At 35.0% G+C, this 24,722-nt stretch overlaps 1 protein-coding gene across 1 annotated transcript in view; it reads right to left on the reverse strand.

The window, feature by feature from the left end:
• The window catches only part of SEPTIN14 (septin 14), a 41,753-nt gene that overhangs the window by 12,205 nt on the left and 4,826 nt on the right, over positions 1 to 24,722 (reverse strand). Inside the window, exons 3-6 of the mRNA XM_007115147.1 lie at positions 19,881 to 20,001; positions 19,307 to 19,502; positions 8,021 to 8,207; positions 4,734 to 4,895 (exon numbers count right to left, since the gene is read on the reverse strand). Of these exons, the coding sequence (XP_007115209.1) occupies positions 4,734 to 4,895; positions 8,021 to 8,207; positions 19,307 to 19,502; positions 19,881 to 20,001 (666 nt within the window). The remainder of the gene's footprint in view (positions 1 to 4,733; positions 4,896 to 8,020; positions 8,208 to 19,306; positions 19,503 to 19,880; positions 20,002 to 24,722) is intronic.

The following is a 24,722-nucleotide window of genomic DNA, read 5'->3' on the forward strand; positions in this document are numbered from 1 at the left end:
GGAACTATATTCAATATCCTGTGATAGACCATAATGAAAAAGAATATATATATATGTATATATATATATACATATATAACTGAATCACTTTGTTGTACAGCAGAAATTAACACAACATTGTAGATCAACCATACTTCAATAAAGTATAAAAAATAAAATAAACTATTTGGGGTTAAAATAAAGAAAGGCAACTGATTTTTGTATGTTAATCTTGGATCCTTCTACCTTGCTGAATTCATTTATCAGTTCTAGTAGTTTCCGTGTGGAGTCTTTTGGGTTTTCTATATATAGTATCATGTCACCTGCATATAATGACAATTTTATCTATTCCCTACTGATTTAAATACCTTTTATTTCTTTTTCCCGTCTGATTGCTGTGGCTAGGACATCCAATATTATGTTGAATAGAAGTGATGAGAGTGCGCATCCTTGTCTCGTTCCAGATTTTAGCAAGAAGGCTTTAGCTTCTCACTGTTGAGTAGTATATTGGCTGTGGGTTTGTCATAAATAGCTTTTATTATGTTGAGGTACATTCCCTTTATACCCACTTTCGTAAGGGTTTTTATCATGAATGGATGTTGAATTTTATCAAATGCTTTCTTCTGCATCTATTGAGATGCTCATATGGTTTTGTATGGTGTACATGGTGTATCACATTGATTGATATGCTTATGTTGAACCATCTTTGTGACCCTAGTCATGGAAAGCTTGTTTTTTAAAAAGGTAAACAAAATTGACAAGCCTTTAGCCAGGTTGAATTTAAAAAAGAGAGAGAGAGGACCCAAATAAACAAAATAATAAGTGAAAGAGGAGAAATTACAATGAATATTACAGAAATTTAAAAATCATAAGAGAATACTATGAAAAAAAAATTAAAAAAAAGAGAATACTATGAATAATTATAAGCCAATAAATTGGACAACCTAGAAAAATGGATAAATTCCTAGAAAAATATAATCTCCCAAAACTGAACCAGGAAGAAATATATAATCTGAACAGACCAATATTTAGTAGTGAAATTGAATCAGTAATCAGAAAACTCCTAGCAAACAAAAATCCAGGACCAGACAGCCTCATATGGGAATTCTAATAAACATATAAAGAAGAGCTAATACCTATCTTTCTCAAGCTACTCCAAAAAACTGAAGAAGAGGGAACACTCCCAAATTCATTCTATGACTCTACCATTACTCTGATACTAAAACCAAAGACACAGCAAAAAAAAAAAAAAAAAAAAAAGAAAGAAAGAAAATGACAGGCCAACATCTTAGATGTATATAGGTACAAAAATCCTCAACAAAATATTAGGAAACCAAATTCAACAATATATAAGAAGAATCATAAACCATGATCAAGTCTGATTTATTCCAGGGATGCAAGGATGGCTCAATATCTGCAAATCAATCAGTGTGACACACCATATTAACAAATCAAGGGATAAAATCTCATGATCATCTCAATAACTGTAGAAAAAGCATTTGACAAAATTCAACATTCATTCATGATAAAAGCTCTCATCGGTGTTGGTGTAGAGGGAACATATCTCAACATAATAGATGCCATTTATGACAAACCCACAGGTAAAATCATACTTAACGTTGAAAACTGAAAGCTTTTCCTCTAAAATCAATAACAAGACAAGGATGCCCACTATCACCACTTCTATTTAACATAATATTGGAAGTCCTAGCCACAGCAGTCAGAGAACAAAAATAAATAAAAGGCATCCAAATTGGAAGGGAAGAAGTAAAACTGTCAGTATTTGCAGATGACATGATACTATATACAGAAAACATTTAAACCTCTACCAGAAAACTATTGGAACTAATAAATGAATTCAATAAAGTTGCATAAAAATGTTAATATACAGATTTCTGTTGCTTTTCTATACACTGATAATGAACTATCAAAAAGAGAAAGCATGAAAACAATCCTGTTTAAAATCACATCAAAATGAATAAAATACCTAGAATTGGCTTAAAAGAGGAGGTGAAAGACCTATACTCTGAAAAATATAAGACGTTGGTGAAGGAATATGAAGATGATACCAATTAGTTAAAAAAATATACCACGATCATGGGTTGGAAGAATTAATAATGTTAAAATGTCCATACTACCCAAATTAACCCGTAGATTTAATGCAACCCCTATCAAAATACACATGACATTTTCCACAGAACCAGAAAAAATAATAATAAAATTGTATGGTACCACAAAATCCTTGAATAGCCAAAGCGATCTTGAGAAAAAAGAACAAAACTGGAGGTATCACACTCCCTGACTTCAGACTATACTATAAAACTACAGTGTCAAAATAGTATGGTACTAGCACAAAAACAGACATGTAGATCAATGGAATAAAACAGAGAGCCCAGTTATAAAACTACACACATATGGCCAATTAATCTATGACAAAGGAGAGAAAAATATACAATGCGGAAAAGACAGTCTCTTCAATAAGTGGTGCTGGGATAACTACATGATAACTACACAGCTACATGTACAGGAATGAAATTAGAACCTTTTCTCATAAGATATAAAAAAAAAACACAAAATTGATTAAAGACCTAAAGGTAAGACCAGAAACCATAAAACTCCTAAAAGAGAACATAGAACACTCTTTGACATAAGTGGTCACAATATTTTTTTGGATCTTTCCCCTCAGGCAGAGGATACAAAAGCAAAAAAAAAATAAACAAATGGGATCTAATTTAATTTAAAATCTTTTGCACATCAGAGGAAACCATCAACAAAATGAAAAGACAACCTACTGAATTAAAAAATATATTTGCAAATGATATATCTAATAAGGGGTTAATACCTAAAATATATAAACAGCTCATACAACTCAACATCAAAAAAAAGCAAACAACCCAATTTTTAAAAAGGGCAGAAGACCTCAATAGACATTTTTTCAAAGAAGACATGCAGATGGCCAACAGGCACATTAAAAGGTGCTCAACATCACTAATCATCAGGGAAATGCAAATCAAAACCACAATGAGATACCACCTCACATTCATTAATATAAACTATTATTTTTTTTAAAAAAACAAAGTAACGAGTGTTGGTATGAATGTGGATAAATTGGAATCCTTGTACACTTTTGGTGGGAATGTAAAATAGTGCAGCCACTAGGGAAAACAGTATGGCAGTTCCTCAAGAAATTAAATGTAGAATTACCATACAATCCAGCAATTCCACTTCTTGGCATTACCCAAGGGAATTGAAAGCAGGGACTCAAATAAATATTTGTACAGGTATAAAAGGGCAAATATTATATATTTCCATCTACTAGAAGTACCTTGAGTAGTCAAATTCATAGGGCTGAGGGAAGGAGTAATGGGGAATTATTGTTTATTACAGAGCTTCAGTTTTTGAAGATGAAAAGAGTTCTATGGATATAGATGGTGGCAATGATAGTAGCACAACATTGTGAACGTATAATGCCACTCAGCTGTGGGCTTTAAAAGGTTTAAGATGGGGGCCTCCCTGGTGGTGCAGTGGTTGGGAGTCCGCCTGCCAATGCAGGGGACACAGGTTCGATCCCTGGTCCGGGAGGATACCACATGCCGTGGAGCAACTAGGACCGTGCGCCACAGCTACTGAGCCTGTGCTCTAGAGCCCGCGAGTCACAACTACTGAGCCCACGCGCTGCAACTACTGAAGCCCGCGCGCCTAGAGCCCGTGCTCCACAACGAGAGAAGCCCCCGCAATGAGAAGCCCACGCACCGCGACGAAGAGTAGCCCCCGCTCACCGCAACTGGAGAAAGCCCCGCGCGCAGCAACAAAGACCCAACACAGCCAAAAATAAATAAGTAAAATAAATAAATTTATTTTTTAAAAAAAGGTTTAAGATGGTAAATTTCAGGTTATGTGTATTTTACCACAATTTTAAAACCTCTTAGAAGAAAACTTATAAGTAAATCTTTATTACCTTGGATTTGACAAAACATTCTTAGATATGACATCAAAAGCATAAGTAACAACAAAAATAAATAAACTGGACTTCATCAATATTAAAAAGTTTGCGTTTCAAAGCACACCAAAAATAAAATGGAAAGACCAACAGATTGGGAGAAATATTTGCAAATCATGTATCTCATAAGCAACTTGTATCCAGAATATATAAAGAACTCTTACAACTCAATAATAAAAAGACAAAAGCTCAATTAAAAATAGACAAAGGGTCTGAGTAAATTTTTCTCTTGGGAAGACATATTAATAGCCAATAAAAACATGAAAAGACCAAATATTATATAATTCCATTCATATGATATGTCCAGAACAGAGAAATCTGAAGAGAAAGAAGTTGATTAGTGGTTTCCTAGGGTTGGTGGAGAGGAGGGCTGACAGGTAGTAGGTGAAAAAAGCTGAAGAGTATGGGATTTCTTTTTGAGAAATAAAAATGTCCTAAATTTGGTTGTGGTGATGGTTGCACACATTGTGAATAGACTAAAACTCACTAAATTGTATATTCTAACTGGTGAGTCACATGGTATGTGAACTATATCTCAATAAAACGCTTTTTAAAAGAATTGATTATCAGCAAACATTTTTCAAAATCAAGAAAGTGAAACATTTTCCCACACTGGCTTTTGGGAAGAAAATATCGTATTTATAGTATCTTTGTCAGATACAAGTGACACTATATTACTAATATTGTTACTTATAAATTATACTTTCATTCCCACCTGTCAAATAGAACTGATATTCAGTAGTTAAAAGCTTACATTCATTGAGGTGTTCACGTGCGTGGTAGCTTCATCATCTGTTGGGAGCTGGTATATCTGGATGCCATTACTAATCAATTCACTCATTATCTTACACTTAAATTTCTGTAAATCATTTTTAGAAATTGTATCTGCTTTGGCAATCAGTGGTATAATGTTCACCTATTAAGAAAGAAGCAAACAAAATCTCACCATTGAGGATTTGTTATTAATTTGTTATATTTACAGACAAAACCTCAATCTCTGACAATAAATTTTCATAACTAGATAATCACTGGCTATCATGACTTCTTCACAGAATTACTTTCCAAAATCATCAGTACTTTTGAAGATTAATCTTTAATCAGAATTCAGGTTTAGAAATCTCAATTTTCTTTCTCTTCTCAAACTTTCTTACACTTCCGACACATCTGGAGTTAGTAAAATGTATGTAGCAAAATGAAGTATGATCAATTTGATTTCATTATTAATTTGATTTCTTACTAAACTGAGTATTAAAAAGTCAAAAGAGACCTTTCATCAAAATGATAGAACAGATCAACTTTGTCCTTCTACCTGTCATTCATTTGCATCATCTTCTCCATAAATCCATTTTAATCACTGTCCCATTTTCTAGGTAGAATCTTGTTCTACCTAGTTGACCTTGCAGGTAGATCTGCTTGTGCTTTCCAAAGACCACCTAAAAATAGTAGACTTTTTTTTACTATACTTTAAAAGCTCAGTGTGTATATGTGTGTGTATAGCACCTCGCTAACAAAAAAGTCCATTTGTAATTTGTAAAAAGAAATGATTTCACATTGCATATTTGAAGTTGAAATTTTATACATAAAATTTTCTTCCTAGCTCTACAATATGATCATTCCTTCTCAATGAATTTACATCTTAATAATTAAACTTTGTAGAAAATAACAATATAAAATGCCAAAATATGTTTTATTACTGTTAAAATAAATCATTACTGTTAAATCATAGCTACACAACGTTAAGTTCTGTGATCCACTATAAATGCATAAAAGTCAGTTTTAGGTCTATTGCTTTTCTTTTAGGTTCCTCAAAGTACATTTTTAAAAAAATCCTTGTGAAAATCTAGGGCTTCAATATTATAACGTAGATGTTCAAAATTTTGTCTGATTTTAAAATCTTGAATAATAGCTTCCATAGTAAAAAGCAGAAAACTGCTATGGTAGATTCAAGACTAACATAAATGTCTTGGGTTGTATTAGTGAGAAAGCTGGGAAAAGATATCCTCCAGTGATAGTAAATCATTATCACATGAGAAATGAAAATGCTTCATGTCAATAATTCCTCAGGTGTTCATATTTAAGGAACAAAAGTCACTTATTGCAAGGAGAGCTGAGAAACCAGTAAGAGAAGACAACAGACAGACACACACCCTTGCCCAACCCTTTATGCAATGGTCTTTGCAAAAATTAGCAACTTCCTGTATCTGGAAATGGCTTGATGATTATAGCTGCCCATAAAATTAAAAATAAAACTGTGTGTCCTTGAGTATTGAATATACTACTAATCGAGAAATTGAGACAGCTCTTAATTTTAACTAGAAATCTAACTTCTTTCAACTACCTGGTGACTTAGATTAAGTACAACGTTTCTTTCCAGTTTGAATAATACGTAGCAAAGGTCAGGCCTTCTTTGATAAAGGGAACGCAATTTTAGAACTCTTCCTCCCTTCAACTGAATAAAGTTGAAGACAGTATGTTTTATCAGGGCTGAATGCAGAAAAGAATCTCATGACGTAACAAGTTCTTTCATATGTATATTTGCTCTCTGTTGGAAAAAATAATTATATATATTATGAATTTTCTCTGACAGAACCAGTAGCCAGGATCATGAAATCTTCATGTTTCACACCATCAGTGGTACCAGGTAAACGTTAATGGCATTATTTTATAGTACTATAGAGTAAATTCTATTTCAAAACTACAGGTAAATGACCATGATCTGAATTATGATTTAATCACAAAACCCCTAAATTTTAAAAAAGTTTTTAAAATTTTTATTTTAGATTGGAGCATAGTTGATTAACAATGTTGTGTTCATTTCTGGTGTACAGAAAAGTGATTCAGTTATACACATACATGTATCTATTCTTTTTCAAATTCTTTTCCCATTTAGGTAATTACAGAATATTGAGCAGAGTTCCCTGTGCTATACAGTAGGTCCTTGTTGGTTATCTTTTAAACATAGCAGTGTGTACGTGTCAATCCCAGACTCCCAATCTATCCCTCCCCCGCACCCTTCCCCTCTGGTAACCATAAATTCTGTTCTCTAAGTCTGTCTGTTTCTATTTTGTAAGTTCATTTGTATCAATTTTTATTTAGATTCTGCATAGAGGTGATATCATATGATATTTGCCTTTCTCTGTCTGACTTACTTCACTTCGCATGATAAATTTTAAATTTTATTAAATTTTTTAAAACCTGTGTCTCATTTTCCTAACTGATACACATTCTAATTAAATTTCTCCGGAAAGGAAGAAAGGTTGAAATGTATCAAATGCTACTATGGGCTGAATATGTCTCCCCCTTCTCCCTCACACATATCTTAAAACCCTAAACCCCAGAATCTCACAAAGTATTTGGAGATCGAACCTTTAAAGAGGTGATTAAGTCAAAATAAGCCCATGAAGATAGGCCCTAATCCAATCCCACTGATGTCCTCATAAAAAGGGGAAACTTGGGGCTTTCCTGGTGGCGCAGTGGTTGAGAGTCCGCCTGCCGATGCAGGGGACACGGGTTCGTGCCCCGGTCCGGGAAGATCCCACATGCCGCGGAGAGGCTGGGCCCGTGAGCCATGGCCGCTGAGCCTGCGCGTCCGGAGCCTGCGCTCCGCAACGGGAGAGGCCACAACAGTGGGAGGCCCGCGTACCACAAAAAAAAAAAAAAAGTGGGGGAAACTTGGACACACAGAGACATCAGCTGTGTGTACAAAGGAAAGATCATGTGAGGACGCAGTGAGAAAGTGGCAATCTGCCACCTAAAAAGAGGTTTCAGAAAAAATGAAACTCGGCGACACCTTGATCTTGAACTTATAGCCTCCAGAATTGTGAGAAAATTAATTTCTGTTGTTTAGACCACTAAGTCTGTGCTATTTTGCAATGGTATCCCTAGGAAACGAACACAAATGCTTTAAAGATTAACAACCAAAAAAAGGTATATATACATATTACAAAATAACAAGTTGTCTGTGTGCAAATGCCTTCAAGATTTGTATTATTTCACAATAAGTTTCAAATCTTGATTGGTTGATAGATTTACCAAACTCACCTTACTGTCAATGTTCTTCATGGTTAATAGATCAAGGGATTTCAGAGAATGTCCTGTAGGTGAAATGAAGTAAAGGCACACGTGGATACGGGAATCATGGTAGTCAACAAAGGAACGCTTAATCTTCAATTCTTCTTGAAGATAGGACTCAAATTGAGCATCTATGTAGTCAACTATTGGCTGGTAGCTGAAAAAATGATTATTTAAACATTTAGCATAACAGATTAATATCATCTGATGTCTGCATTTTTACCATTTAATATCTAGTTAATATGTGTACTCACTAGTTTGCCACAGTGATAAAATGTGCATAACATGTCCTTACAAAGATAACAGCTACAAAGCAATAAAAAGTCCTCTTGTTTATAGAAAAGGAAAAATGATCTATCAGTTCAATGAAGTTCAAATCAGAAAACAATTTTTTATATGTATACATATGTATAAGTGCAAAGAACCAAGAATGCACAAGACATACTGAAAAAAATTGAAGGAGATATATTCTTCATATATCAGGTCTTCCTATGTATGAAGTAAAATAATTAATATAGGATGGTATCAGCACAAGGATAAATAGACTGAAGCACAAGAGAATTTTTGGATGTGACAGAACTGTTCTATGTCACAACTAAGATGGTGGGTATAAACTCTATGCATTTTTTAAAACCTGCAGAAATATACACCACAAAAATTGAGTCTTACTGTATGTAAATTTTAAAGGAGTGCCATCAGCATCATGAGAGTGAATACATCTCTCCTTTTGCCCCCCTTTTTAACAGCTAATAATTGGATCCACCCACAAACAAAAGTACCTCTGTGGGAGATGGGGCACAGCACCACATGCCAGGGAACCAGGAGGAATCTTGCCCATCTGTCTGGCAATAGGGAGACAGATGTCCATACAGGCTGTGGAACCAGCAGGAGCCAGTGAACCTGACACACCCTCTTGCATATAGTCATGGAAAAACTGAAGTGTGCTGACTTGGACAGATGGGAGAGACCTGTAGAAGTTCAGCGATCCATATGGCAGATTCCAGCACTTCGTGGAGAATAAAAAAGAATTTGGATGTGCTGGAGAGGGTAAGAGGAATTTCCCCAGTGTCAGTGCTCCCCCAGAACAACACAGCACAGGGCTGAAACAGTCTTCAGTAACCTCTCCCACAGGAGAATGGGAGGCTGTGAGTGAGTGCCCAGCACCCAGTGCCTGGCTGTGCAGGACATTGTTGGAGAAAACCATTTCTCTCCAGCAGCACCCAGAATACTGAAGCCGGAACTCCATGACTGGGGGCAAAAGGACACTGGGAAAGAGGTAGATAGAATATCAAAGGGCATTAAAGGGACATGCTGACCAAGCTCAGGACTTCAGCAGGAAACTCAGCCATTAGCCTCTGGGAGAACCTCACCTGATGATCTCCCCATTGGACCCATGCGTACTCTCAGTGTCCCGTGTGCTAAACCCACACCTCCCCACACTCTGCAGCAGGCTGTGTGCACACTCCTGCATGTGATGGCAAGAGTGAGATCTGGTAAATGGAGTGTGCTCAGAAAAATCAGACCAGAATCTGTGAGCAAGAGAAACCACTTTCTGGAAATTTTGAGCTATAGCACCACTTTCTGAAAGGAAAAAAGGAAGTTCCCAGAAGCCAGCCAGGAGAGTTGTAAGAATCAGAGAAGGCATAAAAGCTTAAGAATTTTGCCACAAGAAGGAGCAAGAATTGTGGAGCTGGGCTGTACATACAAGGTCAGAGAAAGCCCCCAGATATAACAGGACAAATAAACAGTATATCCACCTAAATGCAACTAGTAAAAGATTTGAGGAGCTGTCTGCTACTTCAAATGCAAAAGCAGCAATGCAAAACTCCAAGGAATGTGAAGAATCAAGAAAACATGTCACCCGCAAAAGATAATAATAATCCTCTAATAACTGAATCAAAGGCACAGAATTTTGCAACCTATCTGAAAAAGATTTCAAAATAATTGTTTTAATGAAACTCAATGAGATACAAGAAAACACATAAAGACAATTCAACAAAATCAGAAAAACAATGTATGAGCAAAATCAGAAACTTAACAAAGGGATAGAAATCTTAAAAAAAAAAAATCCAAACAGAAATTCTGGGGCTGAAAAATTCAATGAATGAAATAGAAAATGCAATAGAGAGCATCTACAGCAGAAGAGACCAAATGGAGAATAGAATCAGTGTGCTAGAGAATAGGAACTTTGAAATAACTCAAGCAGAGGAAAATAAAGACAGAAAGAGTGAAAATGAATGAAGAAAGCCTATATGATCTAAGAGACTTCAAAAAATATATAAATATTAGAAGAGTTGGAGTTCCATACTGAGAGGAAAGGAAGAAAAGGGCAGAACATTTTAAAGAAAGAATAGGGACATCCCTGGTGGCACAGTGGTTAAGAACCCTCCTGCCAATGCAGGGGACACGGGTTTGAGCCTTGGTTCGGGAAGATCCCACATGCCACAGAGCAACTAAGCCCGTGCGCCACAACTACTGAGCCTGTGCTCTAGAGCCCGTGAGCCACAACTACTGAAGCCCGCGTGCCTAGAGCCCATGCTGCACAAGAGAAGCCATGACGATGAGAAGAAGCTCACTCACTGCAATGAAGAGCAGCCCCCGCTCGCCACAACTAGAGAAAGCCCGCACACAGCAATGAAGACCCAAAGACAGCCATAAACAAACAAACAAACAAACAAAAAACAAATAAATAAATAGAAAGAATAGCTGAGTGGTGACCTAAATGGGAAGGAAATCTAAAAAAGAGGGGATATATGTATACGTATGACTGATTCATTTTGCTGTACAGCAAGAAACTAACACAACATTAGAAAGCAACTATACTCCAGGAAAAATTAACTTAAAAAAAAGAATAGCTGAGAACTTCAACTAGAGAAAGCCCGCACACAGCAATAAAGACCCAAAGACAGCCATAAACAAACAAACAAACAAAAAACAAATAAATAAATAGAAAGAATAGCTGAGTGGTGACCTAAATGGGAAGGAAATCTAAAAAAGAGGGGATATATGTATACGTATGACTGATTCATTTTGCTGTACAGCAAGAAACTAACACAACATTAGAAAGCAACTATACTCCAGGAAAAATTAACTTAAAAAAAAGAATAGCTGAGAACTTCACAAATTTTGGGAGACACTTAGCCATCTAAGTTTACAAACCTAATAGATCACCATATATCTCAATGCATAAAGACCTTCTCAAGACACATTATAATGAGGCTGTCAAAAAATCAAAGACAAATAGAGAATCCTAACAGCAGCAAGAGAAAAAAAAAGTGTAACCTATAAAGAAACCCCTATTAGGCTATCAGCAGATTTCTCAGCAAAGACCTACAGGCCAAGAGAGAGAAAAATAGCAAAATATTAAAATTGCCAGCCAAGAATACTCTGTTTGGCAAAGTTATTCTTCAGAAATGAAGGAGAAATAAGATTTTCCCAAACAACAACAAAAAAGCTGAGAAAGTTCATCGGTACTAGATCTGCCTTGCAAGAAAATCTTTAAGAAATTCTTCAGGCAGAAGCAAAAGACACTAATTAGAACATGAAAATGTACAAAAGTATATAACACACTGGTAAAGGCAAATATACAGATTTAGAAAAATCTAATCTGTCATAAGATAGCATGTTAAAAACTTAACTAGAGTATAATGGTTAAGGACAAAAGTATTAAAAATAACTATAGTACTGTAATTTGTTAAAGAATATACAATATAAAAAGAGGTAAATTTGTGACCTCAAAATATCAAATGGGGAGCAAAATGGTGAAATTTTCTTATGCAATCAAAGTAAACCACCTATCAGTTTTATCTGTAAGATGTTTTACGTAAGTTTCATGACAACCACAAAGCAGAAACCTAGAGTAGATTCACAAAAGATAAAGAAAGGGAAATCAGAACATACCAGCACAAAAAATCACCAATTTACAAAGACAGAAAGAAACAGAGAAAAAAACTAAATAATGGAACTACGAAACAGCCAGAACACAATTAATAAGATGGCAGTAGTAAGTCCTTTCATATCAATAATTATTCTAAATATAAATGAGTTGGGGCTTCCCTGGTGGCGCAGTGGTTGAGAGTCCGCCTGCAGATGCAGGGGACATGGGTTCGTGCCCCGGTCCGGGAAGATCCCACATGCCGCGGAGCGGCTAGGCCCGTGAGCCATGGCCGCTGAGCCTGCGCATCCGGAGCCTGTGCTCCGCAATGGAAGACGCCACAACAGTGAGAGGCCCGCGTACCGCAAAAAAAAAAAAAAAGGTAAACTTGCCAATCCATCAAGAGGTTATAACAGTCACAAAATACATGTACTCAGCATTGAAGCACCTATATATTAATCAAACACTAACAGATCTGAAGGGAGAAACAGACAACAATAGCATAATTGTAAGGGACTTCAGTACCCCACTTTCAGCAATGGGTAGGTCATCTAGAGAGAAAATCAACAAGAAAACGTTGGACTTGGGACTTCCCTGGCAGTCCAGTGGTTAAGATTCCCCACTTCCACTGCAGGGGACGTGGGTTCGATCCCTGGTCGGGGAACTAAGATCCCACAGGCCACGCTGGACAGCCAAAAAAAAAGGAAAAAAAAGAAAACATTGGACTTGAACCATACATTAGACCAAAGGGACCTAAGAGACATATATAGAACATTTCATCCAACAGCAATAGAATACACATTTTTCTCAAGTGCACATGGGACACTGCTCCGAACAGCCAAGACTGGGAAAATGTGAGCAAAAAAAATTTTTTTACAGTATTGTATTATAACTCATAAAATAAAATAGGTATCCACGAGTCCAACTGATATAAAAAATAATTGAATAAGTAAATAAATGGGGGAGAACATTAAACTTCCCTTAGAGAATAATTCCAACTAATAAGTGTAGAAGGAATAAGAGAAATATAAATTCAACATTAAAGCACCACAACAATGATTGTTACAGGCAGAATCCAGATGCTTACAAGAGTAGTTGAAAATTTTAGGAGAAATAAAATATTTGTATAGTCTCAAAGTATTAGTCCCCAAGATGTTTATTCATTACAAAGGTAAAAAAAAAATCTTAACTTTACAGTGAAGAAACCCTGGTAGATACTATCTTAATCTTAATCAGTTTAACGTCACTAGCAATAAGACATGTCCACATCATGCACCTGCTGTTATGACACATTGAGAAAGTAAAATCGACCCTGTGGTATTCTTGCCAAATTGTACAGACTCAGTCTAATCATGAGAAAATACCAGGGAAACCGAAATTGTAAAGCATTCTACAAAATAACTGGCCAGTGCTCTTAAAAATGTTAAAGGTCATGAAAGGTGAAAAAACAAACAAACAAAAAACTGCCATAAATTGGAGTAGACTAAAGAGACATGACAAATAAATGAAAACTGAGATCCTATGTTGAATCCTAAAACAGAAAAAAAAAAGTTGCTAGTGGAAGAACTGGTGAAACTGAATAGTCTATAGTACAGTAAATTACATTGTAGTGGTGTTCATGCCTTACTTTTGATAATTGAACTATAGTTATGCAGGATGTTGACATATATGGAAAAATGGGTAAAAGTTATAAAGAAGCTCTCTTTACTAATTTGAATCACAAAAGTCTAAAATTTCTGTAGGTCTAAAATTATTTTGGAATAAAATAATTTTAAAAACTCAGTAGGAAAAAGAAACTCAGTAGATAAGCAACAAGATTTACTGTACAGCATAGGGAGTTATACCCAATATCTTATAGTAACCAATAATGCAATATAATCTGCAAAAAAAAAATCACCATTCTGTATACCCAAAACTAACACAATATCGTAAAACAACTATATTTCAATTTTAAAAAAAGAGGAAATACCAAAGACAAAAAACAAATAAACAAACAAACAAAAAGAGTAGAAAAATAAGCAAAAGATCGAACAGTGATTTCACAAATCAGGTTCACAAAATTAAATGTCAAAAAAATGAAAATATAAAAATCTCATTAGTATTTAGGGAATTGAAATACAATACAATCATAAACCTACGAGACGGCAAAACCTGAAAAGTCTGTCAATATCTGGTGAAAGTAAAGACGTGACACAAAACGGTGTGGTGCATACATTGCTGCTGGCAGTGTATATTTTTATAAAAACATTGGAGAAAAGTTCGGCATTATCTAGTAAACTTGAAGATATGAATATCTTCTGATCCAGTAGTTTTACTCCCAGTTATATATTTAGGATACATTTACAGCAATGTCTATTGCAATACTGTTTTAAATAGCGCATGTGGTAGCCAGTCTTCAAGCGATAACCAATGATCCTCAAAGTCTGCTATTTGTGTCCTGTGTGGTCCACTCCCAAGAGTTAATAAGGGTTGCTAAGTAGCAAGTAAAAGTGACCATGTGTGATTACCAAGGCTGGGTTATAAAAGTATTTCATTCTCTACCCTAGTCTCTAGGATAATTTATTCTGGAGGATGGACATCTAACATGTTATGAAGATACTGCAGCAGTTCAAGCAGGCTTTTGGAAAGATTTATGTGAGGAGAAGCTCAGTCATCCTGCCAACATCCAGAACCAACTTGTTAGCCATGTATTTGAGTCATTATAGAAGTGGATCCTGTAGCTCCAGTCAAGCCTTTAGACAACTGTGGCCATAGCTGCTATCTGACTGAACCTCATGAGAAACCTGAGCTAGAACTTTTCCAGGTGGCTCTTTATGAATACATGATGCACAGAAAATGTAAGAGATAAAAAAAAATTATTGAACGTTTCTGGTTTTTACATATTTTGGGAGATGTAGAAACCTAAAAAGATGATTGCTCTCATTCTTACAACAAACAACAAGGATTTACTTGCTGTTTGCACAGGTAACTATATTCAATATCTTATAATAACCTATAATGGAAAAGAATCTGAAAAAAATATGTATATAACTGAATCACCTTGCTGTACACCTGAAACTAACACAATATTGTAAATCAACTATACTTCAATTAAAAAAAAGAAAAGTAAAAAGCTGGGCAAAGTGAAAAATCAATGACTTTTCTTGAATCCATCAGAGAAATAAAGTCATAGAACAAGAAACTTACTGAAAATCTAGGGGCAAAGAGAGGTGTACAGGGAAAAACGGTAACTGATCATTTGCTTACCTGAGACACATGTCAATGAAAACTATATATCCCAGTAAAAACATTAAGCGAGGAATTTTTAACTAACTGTTAAATTCAAGAGTGGGCTAGCCTGAGAGCATAAAACACTTCAGGAACCATATTAGGGAATCACAGAGAAGATCAAGGAAAATCCTGAGAAATTTCCCCCAAGATGCTGGCGAGGGAAAGGTCACAGCAGTCAATGCTGAAATTTCAAACAGACCTGTCTTCCAAAGGAATAAGTCTTAACCTTCAGGGATAAAGGCTTCAAAACTGCAGCCTGAGGGCACTAGTAGAAAGCCACTGAAGATTAGGGAGAGGAACACAGGCAAAAAACAAAAACAAAACAATACAAAAAACTCTACCCACAAGGGAGGCACAGAAATATGTGCTAGGCCAAACATTATATATGTAGGAGGAGAAATAATGCTTATGAAGACCACACCCTTGATAAACAGATTTTTAACAACTAGCTAACTTTAAATTTTAATTAGAAAAATAGACAATGACTGATGATGCCCCAATGATGTGAGTGAGGTAGATACTGTTCCATGAATTATACAGAAAAGGAAAATTGGGCTGAAAGAAGTCAAGTAGATCTTGAACAAAATGGTGGACCGGGAAGCCCCAAGCTCTCACTCCTCCACAGAAACATTAAAAAACATCCAAAAACTACCTGAATTAACTTTAATAGAGCTCTTGAAAATAGTCAAAGATTTATAGGCACCAAATAAATGCCCAATCAAGAAAAAGCCACCTTCAAATAGTAAGAAAGTTTTGTGGCATTTTTTATTTGCCCTTGTTTCACCACCTCCTTGTCATGGAAGTGGTCTTGGCATTACAGGAGTGACAGCCCAAATCACAATTTCCTCCCTCAAACGGGGGGAGCAGAGCAGACCTTATTTGCAAATTGTTTAGCACTTATGTTCTAACCAGTGGAGCTACCTGAAAGACAAATCAGAAAAGAAAATAGAGACATTACTACTGATAATACAGAAATAAAAAGGATTTTTAGAGAATACAATGAACAATTATATGCCAACAAATTGGATTACCTCTATGAAATGAATAAATTTCTGGAAATATACAACTGATCAAAACTGACTCATGGGGGCTTGCCTGGTAGCGCAGTGGTTAAGAATCTGCCTTCCAATGCAGGGGACACGGGTTTGAGCCCTGGTCCAGGAAGATCCCACGTGCCACAGAGCAAACTAAGCCCGTGCGCCACAACTACTGAGCCTGCACTCTAGAGCCCAGGAGCCACAACTACTGAGCTCACATGTTACAACTACTGAAGCCCACACACCTAGAGCCTGTGCTCTGCAACAAGAGCAGCCACGGCAATGAGAAGCCCACGCACCGCAATGAAGAGTGGCCCTCACTCACTGCAACTAGAGAAAGCCTGTGCACAGCAACAAAGACCCAATGCAGCCAAAAATAAATAAATAAAATAATTTTTTTATTAAAAAAAAACCTGACTCATGAAAAAATAGAAAATCTGAATATATCTATAACTACTATAGGTATTGAATCTGTAATTTTTAAATTCTACATAAATAAAATTCCATGACAGACGGCTTTGTTGGTGAATTCTACCAAACATATAAAGAAGAATTAACAGCAAACTCTTCTAAAAATTGATGAGGAGGGACTATGTCCTGACTCATGCTATGAGGCCAGCATTATCCTGATGCCAGAGCCATATTAAAACACTAAAAGAAAAGAAAATATACACCAATATCCCTCATGAATATTAATGCAAAAATCCCCTATTAAATATTAGCAAAGCAAATTCATCAGTACAGTAAAAGGATTATCACCACAGATAAGTGGGATTTATTCCTAAAATGCAAGGATGTTTCAACATATGAACATCAATCAATGTAATACATCACATTCGTAGAATGAAAGGGAAAAAAACAGATGATCATCTCAATAATTGCAAAAAAAGACATTTGACATAAGTCAATACCGTTTCATGATAGAAGAAAACACTTAATAAACTAGGAATAAAAGTAACCTTTCTCAACATGATAAAAAACTATATATGAAAACCCCACAGCTAAAATCGTACTCTATTGCAAAGTCTGAAAGACTTTCCCCTAAGATTAGGAACAAGTCAAGTATGCCTACTTGTGCCACTTCAATTCAACATAGTATTGGAAGACCTAGCAAGAGCAGTTAGGAAGAAAAAGAAATGAAATCCAAATTGGCAAAGAAGAATTATCTTTGTTCATGGATGACATGAAAGCAATTTCATTTATAGTAGCATCAAAAAGAATAAAATACTTAGGAATCAACTTAACCAAAGAGGTGAAAGATTTGTACACTGAAAATTACAAAACATTAATGAAAGAATTTTAAAAAGACACAAGTTAATGGAAAGAAATATCATGTTCAAGGAGATTTAATATTGTTAAAATGTCCATAATACTCAAAGCAATCTACAGATTCAATGCTATCCCTATCAAATCCCAGTGGCTTTTTTTTTATATAGAAATAGAAAGAACAGTTCTAAAACTCATATGAAAACACAAGAGACGGGAGATTCTGAAGGTGAAGAAGAGAACAACTGAACTAAAAAACCACTAGAGGGATTCACGAATGACTTGATGAGGCAGAAGAAAGAATCAGCAAACTCAGGTTATTTAAAATTGCCCAGTCAGAGGAGCAAAAAGAAAAAAAAGACTGAAACAGGGTGAAGAAAGCCTTAGGAAATTATGGGACTCCATCAAGCAACAAGCAAACCAACATGCCTATCATGAGAGTCCTAGAAGAAGAGAGAGAGAGAAATGGGCGGTAAGCTTATTTAAAGAAGTAATTGCTGAAAACTTCCCATATCTGGGAAAGGGAAATGGAATAGAAGATTGAAGAAACTCAGAAGACCCCAAAATAAGATGAACCCTAAGAAGTAGCCACCAAAACACAATATATTCAAACTGTCAAAAGTCAAGGACAAAAAGTAAATTTTGAAAGCAGCAACAGAAAAGCAACTCATCATGTATAAGGGAGCCCCCATAAGACTATGAGCTGATTTCTCAGGATAAAAATTGCAGGCCAGAAAAGAATGGGATAATATATTCAAAGTGACGTAAAGAAAAAACATGCCAACAAAGAATATTATACCCAACATAACTGCCCTTCCAAAATGAAGGAAAAACAAAAACTTTCCCAAATAAACACTGAGGAAGTTCATCACCACTAAATCTGCCTTAAAAGAAATGTCACTAGATCTGCTTGAAAAGAAATGCTAAGGGGAGTTCTTCAAGTTGAAACAAAAGGACACTAAACAGTAACACAAAGGCACACAAGCGTATGAAACTCACTGGTAAAGGTAAATATATAGACAAATAGAGAATACTGTAATTTAAAAGGTATGTAAATCACTTTTACCTGTAGCATAAAAGTTAAAAGAAAAAGAGTATTACAAATAACTATAAATACAAAAATCTTTTAATGGATACACAACATAAAAATATGTAAAGTTTGATATCAAAACAAAGTGAAGGACAGGTAAAAGGGTAAAATTTTTGCATGTGATTTAAGTTGTTATCAGCTTAAAGTAGACTGTTATAACTATAAGATGCTTTATGGAAGCCTCATAATAACCACACAGAAAATACCTATAAAAGGTGAACAAAAGAAAAAGAGAAAGGAATCAAACATATTACTACAAAAATCAACAAAATACAAAGACGTTAAAAAGAGAGAGGAAAAGAGGAACAAAAGAACTACAAGATAGACAGAAAACATTTAACAAAATAACAATAGTAAGTCATTCGCTATCAATAATTACTTATATGTATTACTATATACTATATATAATAGTCACTTGAATGGAGTAAACTCTCCAATCAAAAGACATAGAGTGGTTGAATGGATTTAAAAAAAAAAAAAGATCCAACTGCATGCCATCTATTACAATAGACCCATTTTATTATTTTTTAATTGAAATATAGTTGATTTACAATGTGTTAATTTCTGCTGTACAGCAAAGTGACTCAGTTTTATATATATATGTACATGTATATATACATATATATATTCTAGAAGACTATTACCTTTTAATACATGGAGAAAGAAAGTAAGCTCTTGAAATAAGAATAATTTTTAAATTAAAATAAAAAACCACTCACCTGGCTTCCTTGTTTATTTGATCACCATACCCCACTGTTTTCACAACAGTTAAATTCAATTGCATATTGCTTTCCTGAAGTTCATATGTCTGAATTTTAAGTCCAACATTTGGGTAAAAATGTGAGGATTTTTTGTCTTTCAAATTAGTATTGAACAGTGTGTCGATCAATGTTGATTTTCCAATCCCAGTTTCCCCTGTATAAACATGGATACATCATAGGGGCATAAGATGTCTGAGAAGAAGTAACACCCTGACCCTCTAGGATGGTTTAAAGGGTCCCAAACACTTTAAAGACTGGAATGTCCTTGAAAGTATACATGCTACTCTTGACTCCCTCCATCATTAACATAATATAGAAAGATAATATACACAAAGCTATATCAGATTTTGAAGAGCACTGAAACACTTAAAGAAAAAAATGTCTAAGTAACATGACTAAGAAGATACAAACCAATGCAAACATGAGGACATAGTCTTAAATTAACAGCACCAGTGTTATGCTGCTTAAGATAAGTTGAAATGAGCATTTAGGAAAATTAGGAAATAATTCATGTGAGGGGTTTGACACTTACCCACACAGAGAATATTTAAAAAGAACCCTTGTTGAACAGATTTGTTCACCAGTTGATGAGGCAAACAATCAAAACCAAAATGACCAAGTGTAGTTAAGCAACGGATATTATCTTCTTTTTGCTTAGAGAAAAAAACAAATAAAAATATATTAATTAGAATAGAAAATATCATTTGAAAATATGACTATAATAATATGTCAAAGAAGTGGAATTGATTATCATTTGATCATCATACCTCAGATAAGATGCAAATGAAGTAAATTTGTGAGAAATCTTTATCCAGACACACAGATTTTTGTCATAATTTTTATAAATAGTGACTCTATCTCTGATCACAGTCAGACTATGTTTCTAAATTTAAAAATAGGAAATTAAAGAAATACCACAAGAAAGCCTAGTGTGTTACTATACAATAATAAATTATTTTTATAGGAAAAAAGGAAACAACATTCTTTCACTCCGTTTCAGTGTGGTAATACATTCAGGAAACCCAATATATGTTAATATATGTAAGGAAATCAAAGTTAATTTGAATTTTTTAAAAAGCAACTAAAAACTTTGACTTCAAATTTGTTATATGCCCTCTGAAAACTTGTTATATCAAATTGTTAAAGGAATCCACTGCTAATAATACCAACCTAGAAAACTAGAAATCCAACGATATTATACATAAATTTAACAACTGATTATTTTTAAAAGGTGGAAAAATAATTCAAAGAATGCTTAACAATCTACACTAATCTCACACCTAGAAATCTCTCCCAAACAACTAGAAAATTTCACAAATGCTTTATGCAGAAAAGTGTTCACTGTAGCTATCTAACATCCAAATATATGACTCTCTGAAATAGAATATCCAAGTAAATGATAATATATTTTTTCATGCACACACTGAGGCATTCTTAAGTCATTTTAAAAGATATTTATGAGGAATGCTTCAATAAATTGGAAAATACATGAAAATATTAAGTTAAAAAAGTAAGGTGTGAAATTGTGTGTACACTCCTAGCTTTTGGTGATAGAGTAACTTATAGCATTTTACCTTTCCTTACATCAACAATTAGAAACAACTGTTTGGGGAGTTCCCTGGTGGCCTAGTGGTTAGGATTCTGGGCTTTCATGGCTGTGGCCTGGGTTCAATCCCTGGTCGGGGAACTAAGATCCCTCAAGCCGCATGGTGCGGCCAAAAAAAAAAAAAAAAAAAAAAAGGACTGTTTGAAGGCACTGGGAGGGAAAGAAAAGGAGGCAGAAACAAGAATAAATCACGCTGGAAATAAGGTTAGCATAAGAGGTGAAACTAGGTTTATCCATATATTCCCTTGAAGTGACTCCCCAGTAAATGAGAAACTTGGGAAGCAGAGCTCAAGCAGAGTGACAATCTTGAGCTGGGAAGTCTAAGGTCAGAAGTTGGGCTGCCAAAATACTGGGATATTGAGAAAGAAATGCTGGAAGAGCAAGCCACAGAGTGGGGAGATCCAAATCTGCAAACTTTAGAACACTTGTATGAGTCTAACTCTGCACATGCAGGCATGACTACAAAGAGCTCAGTGGCAATGGAGAGAAGAGTTGGCATTCCAAAAGTGCTAAGCTGGTATTTCAGCAGTGGTCCTGGGAAGACCCAAGGAGACAGAGTTTGGAGTTTACATTTTTTCCAAGTTAGACAAGTTTGGTCAACACTTTAGATAAACACTTTGGACTTTAAATTTGTGAAAAGACTTGCTATAGGATTTAGGATTATGTGCTAAGTCAAAGGGTTACTCCCAAGTCAAAGGGTATAACTAAGATAATCCCATCTTTACAAAGAGTATCATGACTCAACAGGATCCAAATGACTTGCCAGTAATCTAACTGCCTGCTAAAACAAAATTCAATACTCTTTAGAGAAATATAATAATAGAATTCAGACTTTCTACAATACCATCCACAATGCCCAATGCATAATCAAAATTACTAGATTTGAAGAAGCAGAAAAAAATCTGTCTCATAGCCAAGGAAAAACACAATCAATAGAAATACCCACACAATGAGGATATTGGAATTGGCAGACAAACACTATAACTATTATGAACATGTATAAGAATCTACAGAAAAAATGAGTTTAATGGATGAAGTGATAGGTAATTTTAGATACATGAAAGATGATGATATAGGAGTCAAAGCATACCACCAAATAAAGTCATCAAATCACAAAGGAAGACGGCAAGATAAAAAGTAAAGAACAAAGCAATTACAAAACAATCAGAAATAATTAAGAAAATGGCAATAGTAAGTCCTTACCTATCGATAATTGTTTTAAAGGTAAGTGAATTAATTCTCCAATAAAAGGTCATAGAAGGTTGAATGGATTTTAAAAAATCAAATGATATGCTGCCTACATGAGAATAACTTTAAGAACACAACAGACTGAGAGTAAAGGGATGGAGAAAGATATGTCAAGCAAATGGTTACCAAAATAAAGCAAAGGCAGCTATACCTATTTCAGACAAGATAGACTAAGTTATAATTATAAAGAGGACAATCTATCAATAAGATGTATTTATTATAAATATGCACTCAGTACCTAAATATGTAAAGCAAATACTAGCAGAACTAAAAGGAGAAAGAAATAGCAATGCAATAGTAGCTGGGGACTTGAATACCCCACTCTCAACAATGGATACATCATCCAGATTGAGAACCAATAAGGAAACAGCAGATTTGAACAATGCAATAGACTGAATGGACCTAATAGGCATATATAGAAAGTTCCATCTAACAGCTGCCTACTACACATTTTTCTCAGGTGCACACAAAATATTTTCTAAGGTAGATCATATATTAAGCCACAAAACAAGTCCTGATTAATTCAAAATGATAGAAATAATATCAAGTATCATAATGATATGTAAGACATTTACACTGAAAACTACAAAAGAATGATAAGAGCGATTAAGATTGAACTAAATAAATGGAAATATATATCATGTTTACACATTGGAAAAGCCATTAATATTAAGATGTTCTTTCACCCCATATATATTCAAATGCAATTTTAAAAGCACAGGAGAATCTGTTTAAATGGCACCTACTGGCCAAATGTTGCATAGTTGAGCATCAAAATTATTAACTATGAGATTACTGTCCTTCATATTCCAATTTCATGTTCCTTTCTACATGCCTACCCCTTCCTGAATCACCCTGCTATGGGACTCTTTTTTTTTTTTTTTTTTAAAGAAGATGTTGGTGGTAGGAGTTAATTAATTTATTTTTGCTGTGCTGGGTCTTCGTTTCTGTGCGAGGGCTTTCTCTAGTTGCGGTGAGCGGGGGCCACTCTTCATTGCTGTGCGCGGGCCTCTCACTGTCGCGGCCTCTCTTGTTGCAGAGCACAGGCTCCAGAAGTGCAGGCTCAGCGGCCGTGGATCACGGGCCTATCTGCTCCACGGCTAGTGAGATCTTCCCAGAACGGGCCTAGGTGCTCCGCGGCATGTGGGATCCTCCCAGACCAGGGCTCGAACCCGTGTCCCCTGCATTAGCACGCAGATTCTCAACCACTGCGCCACCAGGGAAGCCCTATGGGACTCTTAATTGAGTTCAGTAGTAAGAGTAAAATAGGTTTACTATATCATGTTTTTAGCATAACTATTTTGAATAGTGTGGTCAAAAATATGAAATTATTAAAAAATTTTTCTTAACAAAGAAAACATAGAGTTGGTAGTCCTAAATAAGAATATGCTTCAAAGATTTTTTTTAAAACACTCTTTGCATAGAAAATAAAATTATGCTATTTCTTTTTCCATAAGCATTATAATATTATAGACACAATGATATAAGGAAACATTTATATTTATAGTTTCACTAGGATTAGTATTAGAATTAATTTAATCCTCTTATGTTAAAATAAGGGATTAAGATCCAAACAGTTTACATGATTTACCCAAAGACAGAGTTCAATACACTTTGAACTCTTTGAGATAGAATTTTATTCATTTTATATCATTAACTCCCAGCTCACAGTAGGCTTTCAATAGCTTTTGGTTGAATTAGTACATGCTAAATGAAGAGTGAATGGTAGGGATAGGAGCCTACCAGGGTCCTATCTGGTCTCAACCAAGAATCCAGGAATCAACCAAGAATTAATTAGTAAAAATTCCATGGGGATTTTATATTTAAAGAGAGTGTATTTAGCAATACTAAACTGAAAATACAATCAAATAAGAAATAATTAAAAATTTCAGTTTGTAACTACTTGTGCTCTTAGAAGACAGTGTTTATATATGGTGGTAAATTTTGAGTTCTCTACTCAAAAGAGAACATTCTGACTCATATAATCTGAAGATTATATGTAACAATAAAAGATTTGGACACTCTACTGTCCTCTCTGTCCTAGACTCCCTTGTGGCAGGCTTCTCTCATTTTAAAAACTGTAGCTTAGGGAGGTACCAGATCAAAGTGCTTTGTGTGTCCGTAGAACAGAATATAGCCCATTTTCTTATCAGGAACAGACCAGAAACCTTGGCCTCATGAACACTGAGTTTTCACCCACAGAGCAAATATCGATAGAACAAGCAGGGGTTTCCATAGAATCATCACTATTACTTAACAAATGTCTTCTGATGGGCCAAAAGTTCTTTCTTATAATATTTACTTTTATAAAATTCCAATATAATCTATGTAGAGAACTTAAATATTTCAGATTCTACTAATTTGGAATTTGTGATCTTTCAAGTCTCGTTCTTGAATTCACCTTTGCATCGTCCACAAACAAAGCACAAATAAAGCAAATTAAGAAATAAACAAGGTAGATATATAAAAATATATGAACCTACTATTAAAAGGATTATTTCATATGCATTCACATGAAAC

Source organism: Physeter macrocephalus, chromosome 14 (genome assembly GCF_002837175.3).
Source record: "Physeter macrocephalus isolate SW-GA chromosome 14, ASM283717v5, whole genome shotgun sequence".
Classification (NCBI taxonomy): domain Eukaryota; kingdom Metazoa; phylum Chordata; class Mammalia; order Artiodactyla; family Physeteridae; genus Physeter; species Physeter macrocephalus.